Source organism: Apis cerana, linkage group LG2, assembly GCF_029169275.1.
Source record: "Apis cerana isolate GH-2021 linkage group LG2, AcerK_1.0, whole genome shotgun sequence".
Taxonomy (NCBI): domain Eukaryota; kingdom Metazoa; phylum Arthropoda; class Insecta; order Hymenoptera; family Apidae; genus Apis; species Apis cerana.
In genome coordinates, this window is record NC_083853.1 from 6,288,590 (window position 1) to 6,313,222 (window position 24,633).

A 24,633-nucleotide genomic window follows, 5' to 3' on the forward strand; every position below is an offset into this window, starting at 1 on the left:
TATGAATACAATATTTTTTTATAAAAATATATTGTTTCTTATTAAATTTATTATGAATAAAATAATAATAAAATAGAAAAATCTATTAACAAACATATTGTTCTAGTGATAAGCTAACAATAATAATAAAAAAAAACGAATTCAACAGCTTTAAAAAAATCATGTTATATTATATTATATATTATATTAATTCATAAGAATTCTAATATACAATGTTTACAAAATTATTATGAATATTTATTAGAATTTTAAATGAATTTTAAAAATTAATAAATATATATTAACATAGATATAAATTATTTATTTTACAATGATTAATAAATTTAAAAAAAATATTTTTAACATGAATTTATTGATTTAAATTTGTATATAATTTATCAATTCATTATCAATTAATTACGTAAATCGAGAATTTAATATATATGTTACTTTACCAATATGTTATTAAGCTCAACAATACTATTTGTTAACTAGTATAAAGCTTATGTAATATTTTACAATTACACTATTGTGCGTTATATAGAAAACAGTCCAAAAAAGTATGAATTAAACTAATGAATGAAATTAAAAATCTCTAGTTAATCACTATTGAACAGTATTATTATGAAATGGTTCAACAATAATTTTTTAAAATTTTCAAATGCTTTAATACTTTATTTTAAAAAAAAATAACCAAATAAAAGTAAAAATTAATAATTAATGATATCTATAATTTTTTTGAAGATATAGAAACGAATGTTAAATGATTCTCATTTAATGAACTTTCAGATAATTTTTCTTGAGAAAAAAAAAAACATGAATTTTTCAAATTTTAATCTTCATTAAATGCGTTTTATTTATGAGATGCAATCAGGAATGGAATTGTAAATGCATCAGGAATATTTAAATTTTTATCACGATCATAGTATAATAGTATAATTCTATTGACTTTAATCACTATAAATTATTTTGAATACTTGCTTTGAAATATCGAAATAAATTAAAATAAAGAAAAAACAAGATTCACATTTTTATCGGTTCATAATTTTTATACGTAAAACACGTCTATAAAATTTCATAGGATAATACTGGATTATCCCGCAAAGATAATAAATCTCTATGAAGTAACAAGTTGAGCTTATATAAACTATGGTTGCATTGATCTTAATTTATACGACATTTTTTTCGTATACATTTGATGGAATGATTTAACTTCATAATCTAGAATATACACCTACCATAATCCTCTGAGCTAAAAATCGTACTTATGTATCGCGAATAAGAATATATTAATATAGTATTGTCACCAGGACCATGCTACCATAACATATATTGTATATCTTATTGAACTTAAGGTTCTAAGATTGTACCATTTGATTTCCATTGCTAACTCTGTACGAATTGTAATGCTAATTTGTATCAAGGGGACATTACCGTGGCTAAAGACGGGAATATCTCTGCTTGTAAAGGTCCATAATCTACTCTTTCTCCATCTACCGTAATATATCCATTGACTCCTTCTTCTGGTTCTATTCGAAATGCCTTTACTGGTATCATGTCGATGCCAGAACGCGTTACGTGGGAACCATTACTTAAGCCCAACAGGAACTAAGAAACATAATAAATAATTTAAAAAATTTTTAATTATTTTCAATGTATTTTGCATCTAATCTAATTTTAATTTAATTATAATATTTATTAAATTTTTGATTTTTCTGCTAATATTAGAATATTTTAATCTTATCTTATTTTATATTATATTTGGATTTCTTTTCTTCTGGTGAAATTATTTAATTTAAAATTTAAAGTTTCAATATTTCAATATATTATTATATTTAGAATTATTTTAAGTTGAGTATAATCATAATTATTTAAATGGATTAGTTTATTGACAATAACTTGATAAATTCCTAAAACAATTCAATCATATACATTTCTTATTTATCATTAAGTTAAATTATGTTATCAAACTCATAAATCAATAGATTCTAAAAATGCATTTAGTTCTAAATTAACTGCCAAAATCGTGAAATGTAACTGAATTCTAAAACTGTAAGTTTTTTGGCAATTTATTTCAACTTATATTTGATGATAATGTGAAATTACGTATATAATTTATTTTAAATAGTTATGAATTGAGAAAAGAATGAAATAAATGAGTTTAAATTTTATGAAACCTGATTCAGTTCATTATTAATACTTATTTATAATTAATCTCGATATTTTGTTCATAATTCAAATTACGAACTTACCTTTATATAAATTATCTTAAAATCAATTATTTTTATTGATATATATTTCTTAATGATTATTATATATAAATACTTTAATGAAAAAATAGATCAAAGGAATTAATTTACTTTATTAATAAGTAAATCAATATTTATGCCAGAAATATTATTTTTAATTATACTATTTACCTGAAGCAAATTGGCTCGAGTAATTCCGGCTTTCACTATCATGAGCCAAATAATACCGTCCGCCAATTTGGCACGAGGTGCAAAGAAATAATCCTGGCCCAAATGAGATTGATATGCGGCATGGACCATAACAAATTCTCCTGAAATTGAAAGCACAAATAAGATTCATTAGATCACAATCAACATTTGATATATTGAATTTGGTATAATAATCTTATTTAATTAAAAACAATATAAAAAGAGTATCATATCAATTAAAATAAAATATTTTTTTGCAAATTTTTTTGATCTGAGTTATATTTATATCGATATTTTCATATTCTTATTCACAAGTTAATGCACAATCATGAACAAATATGAATCATTCTAAGCAATATTATTTGCAACAACATCTGTCCTTATTATTTTTTTAATAGGAAACAAATATAGCAGCATTTACTTCCTACTAAACAACATTTATCATTATTTAATATCACAAGAAATAAAGTTTCATATTAATATATGATAAAATGCAAGATGTATATAGACCATTTAAAAAATTAATTAACATACATTTATTTTATCTATTTTATTATTAATGAGAATTCATGATTTGATTTCATATGTACATATATATTCTATAAATCTAATTATTCCTAATAATTTCAAAAGAAATTATTGATGAATGGACTTATTTTTATGAAAATGTACAAAATGCAAACATAAAATATGTGTACAAATATATATAAAAAATTTAAAATAAAATAATTATCATATTAATAATCAAAGAAATTTCTAGATATATTCATAAAATTTATTTACAAACATCAAATATATTCTTGATAAATTCCAAAGAAAAATATATTAATGATATAATTTTTAAATATTTCATTAAAAATTAAAATTTTTTAAATAATTGTATAACGATTTTACATAGTTACCCTGTATTTGTGTCCAGGAACTTGATACTTCTGAAGTTAGAGCCGGTAATCTCGATGAGGGACCATACATAACTTGATCGTTGCTGTCTTTTGTATCTTAATAATACATAGATTATTATTTAATTTGTATAACAATGTCCAATAAAATCAATTTTATAAGAAATAATTACTTTATAAATACTTTCAACAATTTCCCGATTAACATATTTTTGAATAATTAAAAAGTGGATCAATTTGTTTATTTCTTCTTCCTATATAAAAATTATATAATGATTTTCGTATAAAATAAATTTATAACGTTAAAATAAATAAGATAATAAGATATATAATAACATCAAAATAAATAATTAAATTAAATAAATAAATGAAATGATAAAATAATTATAATAATACACAATAAAAAAAATATTTCGTGGAGATATAAAAATTATATTAATATACAAATTGAGAACTTACCAATATTTTCATTATCAGGTTCGTCAACACTATGGTAACTAGAAATTGAACCTGTACTAAAATAAGTCGATTTCGCAGATGTCGCAGAATAAAAACTGTCTAGCCTCTGTCTTCTCTCAATTTCCGTTTCCAGAGTAATATTTTCGGTTATTATTTCGTTATCATCGTAAATATCGGACGATCCATCCAAAATAGCAGGATCTCCATCGAGCGTATCGTGAAAACTCTTTGATTCACTGATTTTACTGTACCTAAAAGAAAAATAAATATTTTATAAAGATATATTTTTATTTATTTAAAGTAATAATTTCTTAATAAAATTATTTTTTATTTTCAAAACATAAAAATATACATTACAAAATGTACGAAAATAAATCGTCTACTTGAAATCTTTAAATTGTAAAGTCGCCAAGAATTTGTTCGTTGATGAATATAGGTCGGAAATGTAATTTTTATACTCTTTTTTCTTTATATTTATACTACATTTCTGAATTTAACGCTGTGTTTCTTAATATTATTTTTATTGAATTTATTAAGAATAAATTATTACAATAAAAGAAAATATTTAATAAAATTCAATACATTCAATAAAATAAAAGAAAAGCAAACATGATATTTTAAATGTACATATATTGTATTTTCATCATTATTTTAAATCTTTGTAAAATTTTTTTAAAATTCCACAAAAATATATTTTGCTAATTTTGTGCATATATTTTTGGGAAAATTTGTAGCAATTCTTTTTTTTTCGACATGATAAAACTTATTTAGAACAAGATAAAACTTATTTTATATTTAATCGAATCTCATATGACGACTTTAATGTAAATTATATACATATACAGATTGTTCCGTGACATACATACGTATAAGTATGCAAATTAGCAATTTATCATTGATGTCTCATTCTTCTATAGACATTTATGAAGTTAACAAGACATATGCTTCTTAAGATATTAACTATGCAACATGTTAATTGATATAATTTTTTATTCTTCGAAAATGTCAAATATTTGCATAAAGATTTTGTTATTTTAAAGGAGATATATTTTAAGTTTCAATCTATGCTTATTTTATTGTTTGTATCAAAAATTAAATTCATAAATTCATTTTTAATATTTTTATCTCAAAATAAATTTCTAAGTTATAAGTTTGTAATATAATGAATAACTTTTAGATTTGTTTTATCAATAAATTAATATTTTAGAATATTTCTTGCAAATTGAAGTTAATAATTTACAAAAACTTGTTACTTTTTTAATATAATATAACAAATTATATTAATTCACATAAATGTTAATATATATATAATATATACTACTATTACATTACTATTGTACAATAGAATTTAATTATTTGATGAAATTGAATAAAAAAATAATTAAAATATTACATTATATAAAGTAATAAAAAATAAATTATATTATGAATAGTAATAAAAAATAAATTATATTATGAATATCCAATATTAAATATTCGTAAATATACGCTATTTGGCAATAAAGTCTTTAAGATTCAAGGTAATCAACTAATAAGTTTTTTAAATATCTTCTTAAACGTCCTTCTAGGCTGTATCTAGTTACGTTCACAATTTTTTATTTTTATTTCTCAATCCATTATATCATTATATTTTTAATCCATAATTTTTTTTAATAAAATCAAGATTGTTAAATATTTATGAACAATGATATGGATAATGAAATTAAAATAGATATAAAATTATAATTGTCAAGTTTTATCAAAAGATTTTCGTTGTTAGAATATATAAATACAATCGATATAAAATTGATGTAAATTCCGTATTACTTGATATAAGATAAATTCAATTATTTTGAATGCAAAGCTTATTTCACTTCTACACGAGCAATTTCCCACATGCAAATGATCGAGATAACGCGTGACAGAACAATAACGTACCGATCTAAATCGTCGCCGCAGCTCCTTGAATGCGATATCTGCGTTTCCTTGGTGTATTCATTGTAGGCATTCCCATTACCTAAACTCTCCACGGACGGTACTTTATCGCAAGGTAAATAAGACACCTTTCCTTTGTACGTTCTCAAGCCAATCAAACGGGCGATAGTCCACACAGTGAATCTCTGACCGCCTATTGCACGTAGACGTTCGCTCTCAATGTCAATGTCAGCGAGTAAACCCCATCCAACCGATAAAAATGAAAATAGAATCTGATTTCTAGTTTCAACGCGTACCAAATCCATCTGAGCTTTCTTGAATTTTACCACGGATAATGCACTGATAAGAAGAGGATTGTAATCGTACGGTTCTCTGAAACAGATTCAATTATATATTATTTTATTGTTTTAATTTTCTTTTTTTTTTATTATAAATATCATGTGTATATGTATTTGTGTAAATAAAATTTGAAAATTTTAAGAGATTCAAAAGAAAAGTGATAATGATTAAATGATAATATTCTCAACTTGTGAAAATTGTAAATAATATTTTATTATTATATATTTGTTATTTTTCAAATATTAAAGTATTAAATATTAATATTAAATATTAAAAATTCTGTTAAATGTATGCTGTAAGTGTAATTTTATAAATTAAGAATTAATAATTTTCTCAGAAGAAATTTTCAAAATATATTATTTAAAATAAATGCTTTCTTATTTATTCTTTATTCAATATTTATTCAATGTATTAAAATGCTGTATCATTGAATAAATAGCTAGAAAATTTATACTGTTGAGATTATTATTAAGTAGATACACAGTTAATTTTTACCAGTATGTTGGCAAAAGAATTAATATTCATTAGTTTTTAATAGTATTTTAAACTTAATTAGTTCCATATTGGTTTTAAACTATAAGACGTGTTTTTTTTTCAATATTCTAAAAATCTTAATCATTCCAATTATGATTCCAAAAATATTAATTTGCAAACATTTACATTATATTAAAAAAATTTTCAGAAATTCGTAATAAAGTGAAAAAAGAAATCTTCTATAAAATGAAAAAAAATTCTATTTGCTATGTGTAATGTATGAATGAGCCACAAGAAATAATTGATCATCTCATCTGATTACATGAGGAAAATCGAACCTCTTTTTTATCTTTAAGCTATAATAACTATAATCTTGTAATGGAATTTTTTTCTTTCCATGAATGTAAATGAAAACTATCTACAGGTGTTATCGCTTCGTTTTATCCAATTGCCTTCAGTCCTGAATGTAAAATCAATATTAAATTACTTAAACCAGGAAACTTTAAAAAATCTCAATTGCAGTTTCATGTTTATTCTTGACTTTTTTTATCATGATAATTTTTATTTTTCATTTGTGTTTATTCTATGTTTTTTCTATATGGAAAATTTTTATGAAACATATATATATATATATCTATATATATATATATCTATATATTATATATAATAAATTTTTAATGAAAAAAATTGAATATCCTAAGATAATTATTTTTTTCAATTATCATATTAATTGTTAAATATAATATAATTATTAAAATATATAAAATATATAATTCATTATATTTTCCAAATTATTTTATTTCTATCGTATTGTTAAAAAGATAACGTCAAAAATGTGTTCCTGAACAATGATTCGAACGAAATTGAGCAAGCCTATTTACAACTCATTTATCTTATTATGACTAAAGAATAAAGTTTGAACAAAAAGTAAGGACACGCGTACTCGGTATAATGATCGACATGTTGTGCTCGACCTCGCCAACACTTGTTAAAACGACAAATATGCAAGCGGTTGAAAATACATATTCAATATTAAAAATCTTTTCGATCATGCACATTTTATTCATTATCTAAACCTTGAATTTTTTTTGTTACTTTCATTTATCATCTCACTTGTAATTGGATATAGCAAGAATTATATATACGTAAAAAAGATATTGTATACGTGTGTTCACAAGAATAAGTGTCAAACATATCGATATTATATGTGTTTGATAAATGATGTTTTTAGTTTTACGTGTGTATGATTGCATATTGCGTTACATAAGATATATAACGTCATACTAACTAGTCATACATATATAGAACAATATGCTCTCTTATCATAATGATAAGCCAATATAAATAACGATTATCTCGTAACATGTAATGCTTATTTCCTTTTTTTTTTGGAGTACTAATAAAATTTAAGTATTTGGTTAATCCTAAGAAAAATGTGCTGATAATATTGTGAATAAATAATCATTCTCGAATTAAAATATTTTTATAAATATTATTATAATAAGATGAGAAAAAAAATGAAAATACGAATATTCGCAAGTTTATATTTATATATATCACTTTCTTATATCTCATTAATGATTAAATGTAGAATGAAATTTTTTGTAAATATTTTTTTAATTATTTGAAGTAATAAATGAATATTTAACAAATGAAAAAACTCTTACATCATTCTTTAAATAGACGCGAAACTTATAAATGTTCTGAGATGGAAATTTTTTATTAATTGATCCATGACACTTCATCTATTCATAGGAAATAATACTATTATCTTGTTACATTGTATTTAATGATATTTCGAAGAATAATATTTATATCGACAATAATATATCGACAAACACATAAAAATATAACATAGAAACTAAATGCAATTAATTATATGATTAAAATTATTATAACAATTAAAAGCAATTTTATACACGTTCATAATTGTTTTATATATTATTTTTAAAAAATAATGATAGAGAATCGGAAGTTTTTTTTATAGCGGATGAAATGAAAATGATGGGAAAAGATAAATCGAGGATAATGAAAGCAAATTGAATTTGACGAAAAATACAGGGGGTACATGTAGTCTCCGGTATATTAATGAATAAATGAAAATTAGGTCGATTAATAGTTAGTTTTTAATCAAGTTATCGTATCATTAAAAAAATGAAATTTTATCACATATTATCGTTAAATAATTATAATTCGTGATAAATATCAAATTGATTAGGATTAATTTACAACATACTGAATTAATTATCGTACATGTAAATTTAAGCCAATTATCATGTACAAAGCTGTAATAAATTAATATAAATTTTTATTTAAAATTTTTCTTTTTTGAATTTACCTCTTATCTTGCTGTGAAATATTTTTTTATTTTAAAGTTAAAAAAGATTAAAATGAACGAAATATGCACAAACATACATGTATACATACATACGTTCAAATTATAACTTGTCTGTCACGAAATCATACCAATTTATGAGATAAATTGGCAATAGTGATGGCTATTAAGTGATGTTATGTCGCGTACATTTGTATAATTAACCCTTTGCACTATAACAATATATTTGAACCAATATAGATTGATACACTCGCGTACTTTCTTTAAATGAAATTGTTTATACTTTCTCTGTGAGAAACATACAGAACAACATTCTCATTAAAGTGTATTTATAAAATTTTTTTATATTTAATTCCTAATTTCTAGAATTCTGGAATTCAAGGAATACAAAACTTCAACTACATTACCGATCTTGTATAATTACAAAACATTATCAAAGAAAAATAAAAAAGATGTTCAAAGGCACAAAAATGATCGAGAAAATGCTCTTCACGAGAATTTGGATAAAAACAAAGATCGAAATCCTTAGAAAATCCCATTGTCCAGTGAAATCGCACAAACGTATCTTCTGCATGCATGCAAATAAACCAAACGAGCCCGGTTGCAGACAGAAATAACGACTTCCTCGGGACGGCCGAGCCAGACACATAAAATAAATCACGGACCCGGATGATTCTAAAAGGGACTTACTGTTTAGCGTACGCGATGGATTTCGCCAAGCCATTACCGGAACCGCAGGGTATCACGCCAAGGGGTAATTCCTTCAGAGCTTTCTCCCAATCGGGCCTCTGAAAAAGTCCATTTACCACGTCGAACACTATTCCGTCGCCCCCGACCATCACGAGTCCGCTCCATTGATAGATGTCCCTCGTATGCACGAACTCGCGTGCGTAATTGGGACACTTGGTGACGTGAACCTCGTAAGGCCTCTCCGCTTCCGATAGAATCGGATGGATTCTTTTCTGGAACGTTTCTCGGCTTCTTCCCGGTCCAGATTTCGGATTCAGCAATACTAGTATCTTTCGTTGCTCGCCTGGACAAGCTGTAATCAATTTTCATTATTTTTTTCTTCCTTTCTTTCTTTTGTTTCGTACAAGTTTCAATATTATATAAGTGTGTTGTAATTGCGATAAGAGGAACAAGAAGTGATGGAACTATGGAGAAAAAAATAAGTGGAAAATAAAATTGGAAATAAAATTTTTAAGTAATAAATGAAATTGCTTATCGATTAGATATGAATTAATTATTTGATAGAATTAACGATTTACATTGATTTATTCGAATAAAAACAAAAATGTATTCTTTCTTTAGAATTATTTTTTTTACGAGATTAACCAATTGATTGGTTACCATGAGTAACTTTGTATATCGTAAAGTTGTCTTGATGATAATATAACTAAAAATTTATAGTTTTTTGAGTTATTAATATTACAGAAGGAAGCATTACTTATCGTTGAGTTTTGAAATCGTGAATTTCTAATTTTAGTATTTTGATGTTATGTTCTTATACATTTGAATTTAAAGTTATTTTTCTTAGAATCGTAATTTTTGAGTTATTTCATTATTATAGCAACCGTATGAGATGATCATGTAATAAAATGTTTCGAAATTTAATACGTAATCAAAAGTGTGGAAATATTGTTGATGATATCAATGATATTATCATTGTAAAGATTTTATAATTAATATTTAAAATCTTTCTACTATGTTTTTTTATTTACATATATTACTTGACAATATCTTAAAATATGGACTCGTATCAAACATGCGTTCATTTTTATGCAGATTTCTCGACAATTATTTTAATTTCAAATTTATATTAATTCAAAATTGATTTTTCAATTTTTAATGATTATGTTTTCAATTCCTTTATTTATTAAATCTTTTTTCATAATTTTAAAATTTATAACAAAAATTTTAAAATTGTATAATTACAATTTCAGGTTTATGTTTATTATATTCATTATTTCTCAGAATATTTTAGAAAATGTTAGAAAAATTATATACTTTTAATTTTAATTATGAACAAATTTCGAATGTAAAATCTGAAATTTTTATAACAAGAATTTAAATTGAAAAAATTTCTAAAAGATTTTATTCATGTATATAGAATGCAAAAGAATTTAGTACGTACATTTATTTCTATGCATTGATTGTAAAATATAGAAATGCAAATTTTACGATAAAACTTTAATTCGCATAATATATATAAATGCTATCTGGTCGAAAATGAAGAGAATTTCTACAAAGTGGGAAGTTTTTCTGGACGATTACGTGACGTGTAACGCAACGAGCGTATTTATTCTTTGGAAGACGACGTTGCAGTCGTCGCAGCAACCCCCTTTGCAGAGATTTCTCTGCAGTTTTATCGCGTTCGATTAACATGAATAATTGTAAATGTCTCTTAATATAGACTAATTCACTTATTTTATCGTGAAACATACTATTCTTCGAATATTTGTCTATGTTATATGTTTTTTGATAATCGCAAATTTGATACACGATTATCATTCAATTTATTTGTAATTTATTTACGAGGCTGATTCTTATAATTGATGAATGATAACTTTGATATATTTTTTTGCGATAAATAATTATCAATAATAACTGCGTTCTTGTTTTTTTATTTCTATCAATCGTTTATTTTTTAATTAATTATTTTTCTATTAAAGTTTATCATTTATCTATCTATTATTAATTAAAAAAAATAATTGTCAATATTTTTTATTACGCATTTTCTTTTTATCGATATTAATGCATATATTGACACATATTAAAATTTAATACTGAATAAATTTCGTCTTAGAGATGAAAAACACAATATATATAAATATCTACATATTTATATATAATATTTTAATAAAAGAAAAGCATTTAAAATTTTATTGTTTTATCATACGATAAAACATTCCGATAAAATAGACTTTATTTTGCAATAATTGAATTTATGAAAACTTATTTTTGTAAACGAACTTGATTGAAAATAAAATTTATATAATAATTTCTGGTGAAATGATCATACGTAATATGTGTAAAACTTAATGATTGTTTTGAGATCTCTAAATTTTTAAAACAAGGAAATCAATAGTTATTTTGATTTCCGGGAGAAAACTGGAAATAGGTTATCGAAATGACGCAAAATATAATGACTTTCAAACGTGAATGCAATTCCTTTAAAATGGACAATTTAAACAGGATCTACTTTCATTTACGTAGTAGTTATGCATCGTTAAACGCAACTAGTGAAAGTATAAGCTAACAGGTATAAACTAGCAACGATAAAAGATCTGGAAGTCGAGAAAAACTTTCAAAATTTGACAAACATCATTATATCATAAATCATTACGTGATTATGTTTGTACAAACACACACGTCTATTCTATAATATCTTAAAAAACATATACTGAACATGAAAAGTTATTTTACTTACATCTTAGATGTGCTTTATTTCATTATATTCTTAATTAATCAATTTTACAGAGTTTAGCATAAAATAGTAACTTATTTAATCAAAATAAGATTTTTGACGATTCAATTATTATATATTTTTTTTTATTATACATGAAATCACATAATGATTTAGAGTAAATCTCTGATAATGACTTACTTTCAAATGTACTTGCATTTTTCTTTTTTTATCAAAAAAGGCATAAAGGCACTCTCGAGAAATGATAAGCATGATTAAAAAGCAAAGTTATAAACAAGATAAAATTCCAATTAGCAATGCGAACATTGCACTATTATCAAAAATAAATATATATATATATTTCATATATTCAAATATATTTCAATTATATATTTCAAAAAATATATATATATATTTATTTTAAGATAAATCAATTTCACTTTTATCAAACTTAAACTTCATCTTATCTAAAGAACAACAAATCTACAAGTTTTTGTTCAAATAAATGAACAAATATTCGATAATCAATGAGGAACTAGTAACGATCAGGCCCTGTACAACCACCATAATCAGCAACATTATATGGGTCATTTTGTATTAATTTGGCTGACACACATACACAGCTACTTGAGAAAAATGTCAAAACACTTCTGGCGACGCGAAGACGCGACACACGCTCGACCCAATTGTTCTTTCCGTCTCGTGTACACGCGGTTTGGCACATCCGATCCATGTCCACGTCATTGATAAGATTGAAAATAACATTTTTATACGTCGAAAAAATGATATATGAGGAATAATCGCGAGAATAGTAGAGCTAAAGTTAAAATGTGCGGCTATAAACGCGTTATTGGGGAAACAATTTGGAAACGAGATCGATCGGATGTTGTGAAACTTTTATCATTTCTCGATCTTGAACCATTAACTGCGGTCAAGTTTAAGTTACGACTGGTCGAAAGTGTTATTTCGGATCCTGAAAGCTATTCTTCTTCTCGCGTCATATCTTGTGCGGTAGGGAAGAGATATAGGGGCTGTGAATGGCTGGAAATGTTTTTACCCCTTGGAGTGGTGTTTCGAAGAGCCGACGTTTCATTTCATTCCAGTATTAATATAGATAAAACTACATAATTAAAATTACATAAAAATTACATAAAAAAAATTTACGAATATTTTAATTCAAATTATTTTTTTATAATATAATAATTAAATAATTAAAAAATTAAAAAATTAAAAATTTTTCTAACCTCTCTTATATATTTACTTTCATTATAAAATAAAATAAATTTATAATAATTTAATTACTCAAATGTTAAATTCAAATATTTTTAATAATCATTGCCTATATTATAAATAAATATACAAACCTCTACGAAAACGATTTATGAATACCATCAGGATTCTGGAGGGATAAATAATAAATAATTTGAATAAAGGTAATACATTCATTTAAAATATGTATATATCTTAGAAATATAAAATGTAAAATAATTTTTTATTTAAAAAAAACTGAAGATCACTTGAAGATCACTGAAGATCACTAAAATAAATATTCTATTTTCGTAATTACTGTGTAAATAGTCGTTTCAATATTGCAACAACGATGAATGTATATTAAAGTTGTCGTCTTTGTAGCGTATAGAAATTAGGATTCTGCAAGTGCTTGGGCGTGCAGAATATTCAAGTAATACATACGCACGTTCGTTTGCGGGGGTGAGTACCTTTAAGGGGTGAACGATGCGTGACGAGTGAAAGTTTATAAAGAGATTTTAGGAAACATATGAAGCGAAGCGTGTATTTAACGAATTCAAGAAATCCACTTCAATATGGGAATTTATGTATCTATTATTATATCTGTTAAAAGTTATCTGATATATTTAGCATATAAATTCGCGTATTTTTTAAGCAATTATAAAATTATTTTTATATAAAATAAAATAGAATTCATAAGAGTATGTATGAATTTTATTTACGATCAATATTCTTTTACGATTATATATAAAATTATATATTATATTATATAAAATATAAATCTAAATTTAATATTTATTTCGTATATTTTAAAATATGCCTATATATCTATGATGTATAACTATAAATTTCATAAAAATTTGATGTATTTCAAAGTTAAAAATATTTTTAGAAACTTTTTATGTTGAAAAACATTAACATATTGAAATATGCTCATCATGTTACATCTTAATGTTTTATTTTAATATGATATAATGTTATTTGTAAATAAGATGTATCATAATATGTGCAGCAATTAATATTGATGTCGAGTATAAAAGTAATATGAGATAATGTGTTACACGAATGAAAATCTTCAAAAACTTTATTATATTTAAAAAATTAAAACGATGATATAAGAAGAAAATGATAATGATTTTATCCTGATATAATATTATACAGCAAAGTACCATACAAACAAAGATTTTTAAAAGCTTTATTAATTAAAAAATTATAATATAAATATGGAACGTGAGAGAAATATAAATACTCATATTCGTAATATAATACATAATATAAGAATTAAGAATGGATATATGATGTTTACGTTATGTGTTAATTAGACTTTCTAAACGACTGTTACGCTTGTGGAATAAATTCAATGGTAAGTCGATGTTTATTATTGACAAAAGCGAATAACTCTTTGAAAAATATATAAAATAAAGATATTATTAAATTTCTTTGATAAACTAATTTGTTCTTTGATATATTTATTCATCACATTAAACATAATATGGCACAATAATATAAAATTTAAATATTTCACGCATGAATTCTTATATATATTATATTCAAACTAATCTATATTTCTTTATATTTTTATTATATCTATTAATAAATATGTGCAATTTTAACCTTATTTAGTAAAGTTTATCCTTTGCTGGATAATGCATCAGTGCCGTGATATGTATACTCGAGGTTACTTCCAAAAACTGATATGAATTATTGAACTGCATCGATTTCAAAGGACTTTGTCAAAAGAGGTGCAGAGTAGGTGGACGGTTATTTTCGTCAATCTACGATAAATCAGAGTGTGACGTAAACGGAATTCATAGCTATAGTGCAACGTATTTATTACGAGGCCTCGACTTTTAACGAACAAACGACCGAGCATTAAAAAGCGGCGACGAAAATGTGCATTTAAAAATCGATAACTTTTACAACCGTTCTTTGATAAAAAAAAATTAAAAGAAAAAAAAAAAAAAAAAGAAAAAAAGAAAAAAATTGATGTAAAAAACGTTTTTTTTCAATATATATTCTCAAAAGCGTAATTTTCAATTCAGTTCATTTTTTTCTTCATATCTCAGTCCAAATAAAATCATCTCTTCTTGAGATTTCGAGTTTCCGTCGCAGAACATCATTCTATAGAAATGTACTTTGGAAACTGTTGTTGAACATTGTCACGTATGATAAATATCTCTTTCTTCTAACCAATATCGATTACCAACAAAGAGATATATGTATATGTAAGTTAATTCGAAATAAAAGGAAAATTTCTAAATAAAAACAAATGTTTTGATAAACTTAATATTTGAAATATTGTCTGATCTATCGATTTATAGTACAAAAAATGAAAAGAAAATTTCTTTTATTTTTCAGATGAAATATGAATAAATCAAATGATTGTTTCCATACTATTCAATGAACAAAAGATATTCAATAATTCGATATAAAATATTTCTTGAAAAAAATATTTAGTAATCTTATTGATAAATGATGATGAAATTCATAATAAAATACATTTATCTTAATCCTCGTTTCAAAAAATTTGTATTTTTATAATTTGATTGATGAAAATCCATCATTATCCATCAATAGAGCTTTGTGAAAATGCAATTGATTATTGAATTCCTAATGCTATACGTAAGATTTTGTATCGAAAGATTTATAGAGATTTAGTCAGTGCAAATAGAAATCTATAAGATTCATAATAATTATTAACTAAAAAACTTTATAATGAAACAATGTTATAATCATAATAATTTAATAATTTAAACCATAATAATTTAAACCATTAGATTTTATTACCAAAAAGTTTGCAGTAATCCGATTGCTATAGATAAATAATAATGATATATTGTTGCATTTACTCATAATAGTGAATTATCGACCTTAGCAGAGACTTTGTACTCATACGTGTTACAATAGAATGTTTTGCAACATGCAATATCAAACAATATACTACATGCATATTCTAGTACTGTGAAACTCTTTTGTTTGTAAATTAGTCACCGAAAGAATATGTTAATAACATGAGAAGTCATTTTATTTATATCAAATATTTAAGATAAATATTAAATAAAAAAAAAGAGAAAAAATGAATAGATTGACATGTCAATTAACCTTCTTCGTTCATTAGGTCATAGTTACAACGTTGAATTGTTTCATTAGCATACATCGTACAAGTATCTTAATTTTACCATAAAAAAATATGGTTATTATTTAATCGTTATTTTATGACATGATCATTCAAAATAACACTTCAAACAATAACATTTCAAATAAGAAATTAAAATAAATAATTTGATCGAAACATTGTGCCTTAATTTTAATTATTTAATTTATTTGATTTATAAAAAAAAAATTTATATTTTTATAATTTAAAATTTTAGATTTTAATATCTATATTTTAATATATAAAATACATTTAAAATTCAAAAGATGATTTAATTTTTTTTATATGTATATTAAGTATTCTAAATATACATATATAGATATGCAAATATATGTATACATACAATTACATAATTAAACAAACAAATAAAAAATATTTGATTTATGATTAATGATAATGATTAATGAATTACTAGTTGGAAACATAATTATTGTAAATAATTCGTTTCATTAACAACGTTCACCTCACTTTGCCACATTCACGAAAATTTTTTCGTTTTGGAAATAAACGATTAAATTTTTAGTGATTTTAAAATTACAAGTGAATTATATAACTATTCAAATATAAATTTTTTAATTTTTGCTTAAAAATATTTTTCAAATATTTATGTTATATGATATAAATAAAGCAAAAGTGTATAAAATTATTATTTAGAATGATATAAATTAATATTAAAAAATATTATAATACTTAAATAATTATTTGTTATGCACTTCTTTCATAATTGTAGTGTCAATATAAATTATAAATAAAATTACAATTATTATAAATAATATCAATTAAATTGGAATGTTAATAGCATTGTAATTGACACTATTTATGTATTAATTATATTTATGATATTTATATATACAATAGTTTGCGACACTATTTATTCTTTAATTACTATTATAAATATATTTAAATTTTTCATTTCAAAATAATCAAAATAATTAAGAATGTTACTATTATTTATAAAAATGATTTTTTTTATAAAAATATCTTTAACGATTAAATAATTTGACATAAAGAAATGCATAAAAGAAATCTGAAATGTAAGAGAGAGAATCGATTTATTAGTCACATAATTCTCACTATTCCACAGGTTGGTGGTGTTATTAAAGAGACAAAGTTTTGGCACTGATGCAACAATATCTTGGAATTGGTTACCTTTGAAACTCTGAATAGTAATAATCTTACAGCAGATTAATAAATTACTTGTTCTATACTTAAATTCATTGAATATATAAATATTATATATTTTTTGAAAAGAATTTCTTTTATTTATTATGATTAAATATTTAATATTTATATTTATAATAATTAATTTTGAATTATTATATATGATATCCATAATCACTCAAGTAAAAAAATTAAATAACATTGAATCATAGTATTGAGTTGAATTTTTCCATCCAAAATTTAATCCATTCTTTAATATATAAAAATGTATTTTCATTTGAAATACATTGTAACATATATGATTACATGATGCTTCAACTATATTATGCAATTGGAAACGAGTATTTAACGCATCAAGATATACCACAATACTCGTAATATCGTAGCTCGAACAACAATTATCAGTAAATACTAATTACTTAAAATAACATTTTACGAAATAATGATTTGTCAAGATATACGTAAAAAGGATAGATAAACATAAAAGTAAATACATGTATTCATATATTCTTTTTCCGGCAAAGGAAAAAAAACATTTATTAACATCATGAATTTTCATAAATTGAAAATTCTACTTATGAAAATAATGTTTCTTAAACACTCATAATTTCTTTTTTTTTTCTTTATACTAACCATAAATATATTATTTTAAATTTTGATTGTGTATATTTTAAAATATTTAATAATTTAACAATTATTAATAAGAAATAACAATTTAACGTTTTAATTAATTTTTTATTATTTCGTGAATAAGAATTTCTTTTAATTCCTTTTCGAAAAGCTTTTCTTTTCATTAAAAGAAAAAAAGTATAAATATATATCTTCATAAGTATAAATATATATCTCAAAAATCTTAAAACAATTCTACTTTTATTGAAATTTCAATATTTAATAAAAATTATAAATTTTATAATTATGAATTGATATTTTTTTTTAAACAAAATTATTAATTCTAGAATATATAAGTAGTAACGATTTTTAACACATAGTACTTTTTAAATATTTGCTAATATTAAAAGATATTTTATCTTTTATTTAAATATATATTGTTATTCAATATATAAGATCGTATAATAAATATCGATTGTATTGAAATAATTAATAGATTTATATAGTTATTATATAAAATTAAATAATATTTCTTTATATCTTTTACAATTATACCTTTATATCTTATCTTTATATCTTTTTCGATTATTTAATTCCTTTAGTTTTTAGAAAGCTGTATTTTTATATTTCATATTTTACATTAAATTTATACCTGTTCCAATGTATGAATAAATTCCAAAGCAAATTGTCGTGCAAAATCTATACAATTAAAAGTTTTCTCTCTCGAATAGATGAATAAACGTTACATGAATTCAAAGTGAATCGTATTACAGACATTAAAAATATTTAACAAATCTCTCTTGAGATATTAAACAATGGAATGTGATATAGATTACAATTGACAAAATGTTTATCAACCTCAGGTATTGCAAACAATAATATTTCATTCTTTTATATTTTGTACACATATTTTATATACGTATTGATTATGAATTATTGATTAAAATACATATATAGATAACATTTGAAAGAAAAATTTTAGTCATTGAATTATAATAAGTTGAAAGCATAAAATATAAAAAAAAATTTTAAGTTTTTCGCGTTTAAAAGATTAATTATTATAAACAAAATTTTATATATTCTCTTAAATTTTTTAATTTTGTTATTTGTTATAAACTTTAAAATTTTTTGTGTCATATTTCAAATTTTCAATATTTAATGATGTAAAATGAACATAAAATAAATGTATCATTTTGAATTACTGCTCGTAACTTGAATATATTATTATCTTAAACATATGTTATGAGAATTATAAATATATATATTTTATAAAATTCTATATAATATTGCAAGTTATATATAATTAATATATATAATACTACTAAATTATTAGAATAAATTAATTTATTGATAATTTTTATAAGATAGTTTTTTTCCATGTATTATTATCAGGTATTCTTAGAATGTTATGAACATGTATGCCAATAAAAAATGAAATTACAATTGTATGTAATTCAGTTAGCCATGAAAATAAACGATAACGTTTTTAATAATTGAAATATTATCTGGAATTCTTGAAATTTTGATTTTCACAAACGAATATAAATAATGTGTTCATCATAAATGTATAATAATTGAAATACAATAATTGAAGACAAATAATTGAAAAGTTCAGAAAGTGTTAATAATAAAAGAAAAATTTGTATTGTAATATTTTAACTTCATTAATTATGAAAAAAATTATATCAAATATATATATATATATATACAATAAAATAAGAAAACAAGTAAAATAGCAAAAATGAATTAATGAGAAGAAATGAGATGTTAAACGAAGCTGTAGTAAGAATATTATGTACATTTAGAAGATTATAATGACATTATTTAATATTACCTCGTTTAAAACTGTGCTTTTCAAGATTATAATTCACGCGCAACGCTTATTACTATCATATTGTTACATGGCTTTATATAACTTTAATGATTGAAATTGTTGTCGAATGAAAAATATCGATATCTAATAAAAAAATTAGTATCTAATAATTGCTTAATTACATAATGATAAATGCATTAACATGTTTTATTTTTTTTATGATATTATTGCACAAAGATACTAAAAAATATTTTAACGATATCTAATGAATTATTTATCTAATGATTTTAATGCTCCTTAATTATGATAATTAATTTAAAATTATTTAAAAAATTATAATTTCAAAATAATTTTTATATAAAAATAAAAAATAAAAAGATAATAATAAAAAATATATAATGACGGCATAAGTTTTTACTTCTAATGAGATAATATATACTATTAAAATAAAATAAATATTTACCTAATATTATCTTAATAATAATATTTTAATATAGATAAATATTATATATATAAGATATCTTTAAATGATTGATTTTCTCTTTATATTTGTTATATTATTAATTTATTTCATTATTTCTAATATTAATTATTTAACATCTATGTTTAGCATCAATTTTCAAAAATATTCAATAATTAAAAAAAAAAGAAAATGTTAAAAAAATATATAGCAACAATCAATTTTTATTCCTAACAAAAATAATAATTTTTTCTTTCAAGAAAAATTCAAATTTTAATGATAAATTCCTGAAGTAAAAAAAAGAAAAGAAAAAAAAAAAGAAAACACTTCTGAATCGTACTATCGTAATTTATATATTTTTTGTATTTATTATAATGAATTAGGCGATACTTATAACTCAAGAATAAACATGTAAAAGAAATTTATCAAAATACGTTTTATCGAATGCTTCTTGTCAAGTGAATAATCTTTAATTAATAAAGATAAGAATAAAGTATTAGATAGATTAGAAAACTTTTGTGGGAATGTGTTGACCGATATTTCGAAAATACAATGCGAGAACAATATTCGAAAAGTTTGAAGTAAAAAGAAAAAAAGTTTAAATTGTTCAAGAATTATGACTCGGAAACGGAGAATAATGATTTTTCTGCATTGCTCAGCTGCAGACATTGCAATATGAAATGTCTACAAGGAAAAAATCAAAGGATTATATAAGTAATTATATTGTTGTTCATTGTATAATATTTCAAAAATAAGAAATATAAAAAAACAATATTTGTAAAGATTAAAAAAAAAAAAAGAAGAAACAATTTTTTTACAATGATTATAATTTAGTAATAAAGAATATATTTATATTTTTCTAAATTAGAAATTCTATTGTAAAAAAATGATTGATATTCGAATAATTTAAAATAATTTAAAATAATTGAAAATTAATTTTTCGAAAATTATTATTCATAAAAGCATGACTTTATATTTATTTTAATTTTAATCGTAGATATTCTACGATTATGGAATAGATTAGTGAAAAAAAAAAATGGAGTAATTAATTATAACTGCAGTTATAATTATGAAATATCTACATATATTTCTCGATATAGTTAGAATATTTAATCTTCGAAAAAGGAAACAAAAAATTTATGAAATAAATTCTTTTCTAAATATTAATTTTCGATTTTACTATTTTTAATATGTTGATTGATAATTTCATATTTACTTAAATGTTTAAATTACTTTGAATCTAATTATTCACTTGTTTTTTCTGAGATTCAAATAATTTTTAGCAATGCAACGTATTTTTGATGTTGCAATGTATTTTTTATGTTTCAGAAATATATGCAAATATTGAAACAAATACAGAGAAATATATGTACGTAATATGAATTTTTTATTTTCATTTAATTATGATAATTATATAATAAACAGGATATATGAAATGTATCCTTTCTTTCTTTTTTTCCGATAAAAATTTTTCATTGAAAGTATTTTTTATTCGATTAAGAAATTAAAAATAATGTGAATTTAATTTTTTTCAATTTTTAATTTTTTCAATGGATTTGAAAATATTTATTATATATAAAACGAATACATATAAAAATTTCATTTTTTATAATTAATGATATATATATATAAATTTTGAAATTTCTTTTAAAAGTAAGCGAAAAACTTTAATGGAAGAAATATAAACTTTTCTTATACATTAATATTTCCCAATATAAAATTAAGGAAACTTTTCGTAATTTCTTTTAGTCATGCAATTGTTTCTCTTGAATTTTAGATGACTAAATCATTATGAAAATTCATACATAATATATAATACGATGAATTTTTTTATTTATTTTAATATCAGTGAAAAATTATGTAATTTTTTGTTAAAAAATAATAAACTTTTAGAAAAAAAATGATACAAAAAAATTAAAAATGAAAAGATACGTATAAAGATATTTTTTTAAATTTACTTCATTAATGTATGACTTTAACTTACTAAAAATAGCGATGTGTAAATTAAAACTTCACATTTTAAATGCACATTACTTTGACATATTCAAATAAAGAATTATTGTCATAAATATATGACGTGATATATTTTAATATATTTTCATCGTACATATTTTTATTATTTATATGTTATATGGTAAACATATAATTTTTTAATAAAAAAATAAAATTTTAATAAATTTTTTTCACATTTATCTTTTTATAATGTCTAGCATTGATTAGTTAATATCCTATCTTATACATTATACATATTATTTCGTAATATTAAAAAAAGGAATAAAACGTAATCAACGAATGTGCAATTTGTCAAATTGCTATGTAATCGTCTTGTTACAATGAAAAAAGAAAAAACTTGTACTCACCACTAATCAACGACTCAAGATTCTCGTGGCTCGGACTCATAAAGCTTTTAGGCACAGGCACACCAACAATGAGACATTTTATGGCTAATCGCCACCTGCTTGCTTCTCGTAGATTATCTTCATATTTGTCAAAACTGCGGAATCGTAGCGTGATCGTCGTCCTTTCTCGTCTCTTGACACCTTTCATGCGTGCTTTCTTCAATGTGTAAGCATATATATAAAGATAGGCCGAGGTATCGAACTCATCATAACATTGATATGCTTCTGCAGACTCGACTAGCTTGAATTGAGATCTCGAAGTACCTGGCCCACAAACACAGCTTCCCGCGCTTTTACGTTTCGAACGCATACATCTACATCCTATTATGTCGTTTAGAACGATCGTTTCAACCTTCGTCGTACCATTATTATCTTTCTCTAGGCTAAGGCCCTTTTCTGTTAGTCTCACCTTGTAGTAAGTGTTTTTTTTGGATGTAACGTAAAAGGTTTCTTCTAGAAGAGTAGAATGTACTTGACCACTGTCCTCCATGACACGCTGATCACTGTTTTTCATTCAATAATACACACAAATCACAGTGATAATCGTCCCATAAGATCATTATCATAATAAAGGCACTTGATAAACACTTTGATAAAGTTCCTTTTTCTGCCACCGCAAAATATTGTTGCTTCATATGATTCCATTTAAGGAAGGGTATTGATAATCATTTAACTGACTTAATTTTTACTCACTGTTTTTATCATTTTACCAAGCATTTCTTTGTCATTTAATTATTCAATCTATCGTGTTAGGAATTTAACAAAACACGTGCATTTTCCGACTAATTTATTTCTAACATTATCCTTATTAAAGGATTTGTTTTGCAAAAGATATTTAAGTCATATTCGCATGTATTGAAATTTTTTCTGAACCATTTATGGTAATCGAAAGAATTCTGTTATATTGACGTACAATTAAAAAAAATTATTTCACCACTACTTTGGTTACTTCTGTACTTGTACGCATTCAAACATCGAACTGTTTCGAACACACCGAAGTCACGGCATACACTGTTTATGTGAAACTTGAGATCAGACAGACCAATTGCTGGAACACCATCAGCGCTATCTTGTGTGAAAAAACTGTACTTTACTATAAACATACTTTTCGTAATGTAGAAAAATATGAAAATGAATTTATAATATATATATATATATACACACACACACACACACACACGTATATATAATATATATATATAAATTATATAATTGTGTGCGTATGTGTATATACGTGTGTGTATAAATATAATTTTTTATTAAAACATTTTTAAAAACTTCAAAAAATAATTTGAATTCGTTATTAGAATTTACTAATTAGTTAGAATTAGAAGTAATTAATTTTTTTTTACTTTATTAATTTTCATTTTTTCATATATAATATAAAGCTTTGACAATGTTAATAAATATTAATAAATATAAAACAAACAGATTCTGATTATATATCTTTAAATAATATTATGTTGTCATAAATAAATTAACAATATTATAAATCTGATATGAAAATTAGTAGAACTTTTTATATATTTTATATGTATTATAAATA

The 24,633-nt window shown here is 22.6% G+C and overlaps 1 protein-coding gene across 3 annotated transcripts; it reads right to left on the reverse strand.

Annotated features, from left to right (window-relative positions):
- Positions 1–333: 333 nt before the first annotated feature.
- Positions 334–24,109, reverse strand: LOC107996875 (sphingosine kinase 2). 3 transcript variants are annotated; one of them, XM_017055180.3, is made up of 7 exons: positions 23,049–24,108; positions 9,528–9,879; positions 5,693–6,061; positions 3,776–4,026; positions 3,320–3,415; positions 2,400–2,539; positions 334–1,587 (listed from the first exon to the last, which is right to left on the reverse strand). In XM_017055180.3, the coding sequence occupies exons 1-7, from the start codon at positions 23,599–23,601 to the stop codon at positions 1,399–1,401; spliced, it is 1,950 nt and encodes a 649-aa protein (XP_016910669.1). In that variant the 5' UTR covers positions 23,602–24,108; the 3' UTR covers positions 334–1,398. The 3 variants fall into 3 exon arrangements, with proteins under 3 accessions (XP_016910669.1, XP_061927935.1, XP_061927936.1); XM_062071951.1 differs by lacking the exons at positions 334–1,587; positions 2,400–2,539 and adding an exon at positions 3,490–3,570 and having other exon boundaries at positions 23,049–24,109; XM_062071952.1 differs by lacking the exons at positions 334–1,587; positions 2,400–2,539; positions 3,320–3,415 and adding an exon at positions 3,485–3,570 and having other exon boundaries at positions 23,049–24,109.
- Positions 24,110–24,633: the final 524 nt, after the last annotated feature.

Excerpts from the sequence above, each read along its gene's own strand:
- LOC107996875 (XM_017055180.3), bottom strand. The coding sequence starts at position 23,601 with ATGAAAAACAGTGATCAGCGTGTCATGGAGGACAGTGGTCAAGTACAT. Across the intron at positions 6,062-9,527 it reads TCCATCGCGTACGCTAAACA|AGAACCGTACGATTACAATC; the intron begins GTAAGTCCCTTT and ends AATCTGTTTCAG. Across the intron at positions 3,416-3,775 it reads ACCTGATAATGAAAATATTG|ATACAAAAGACAGCAACGAT; the intron begins GTAAGTTCTCAA and ends TGTATTATTAAG.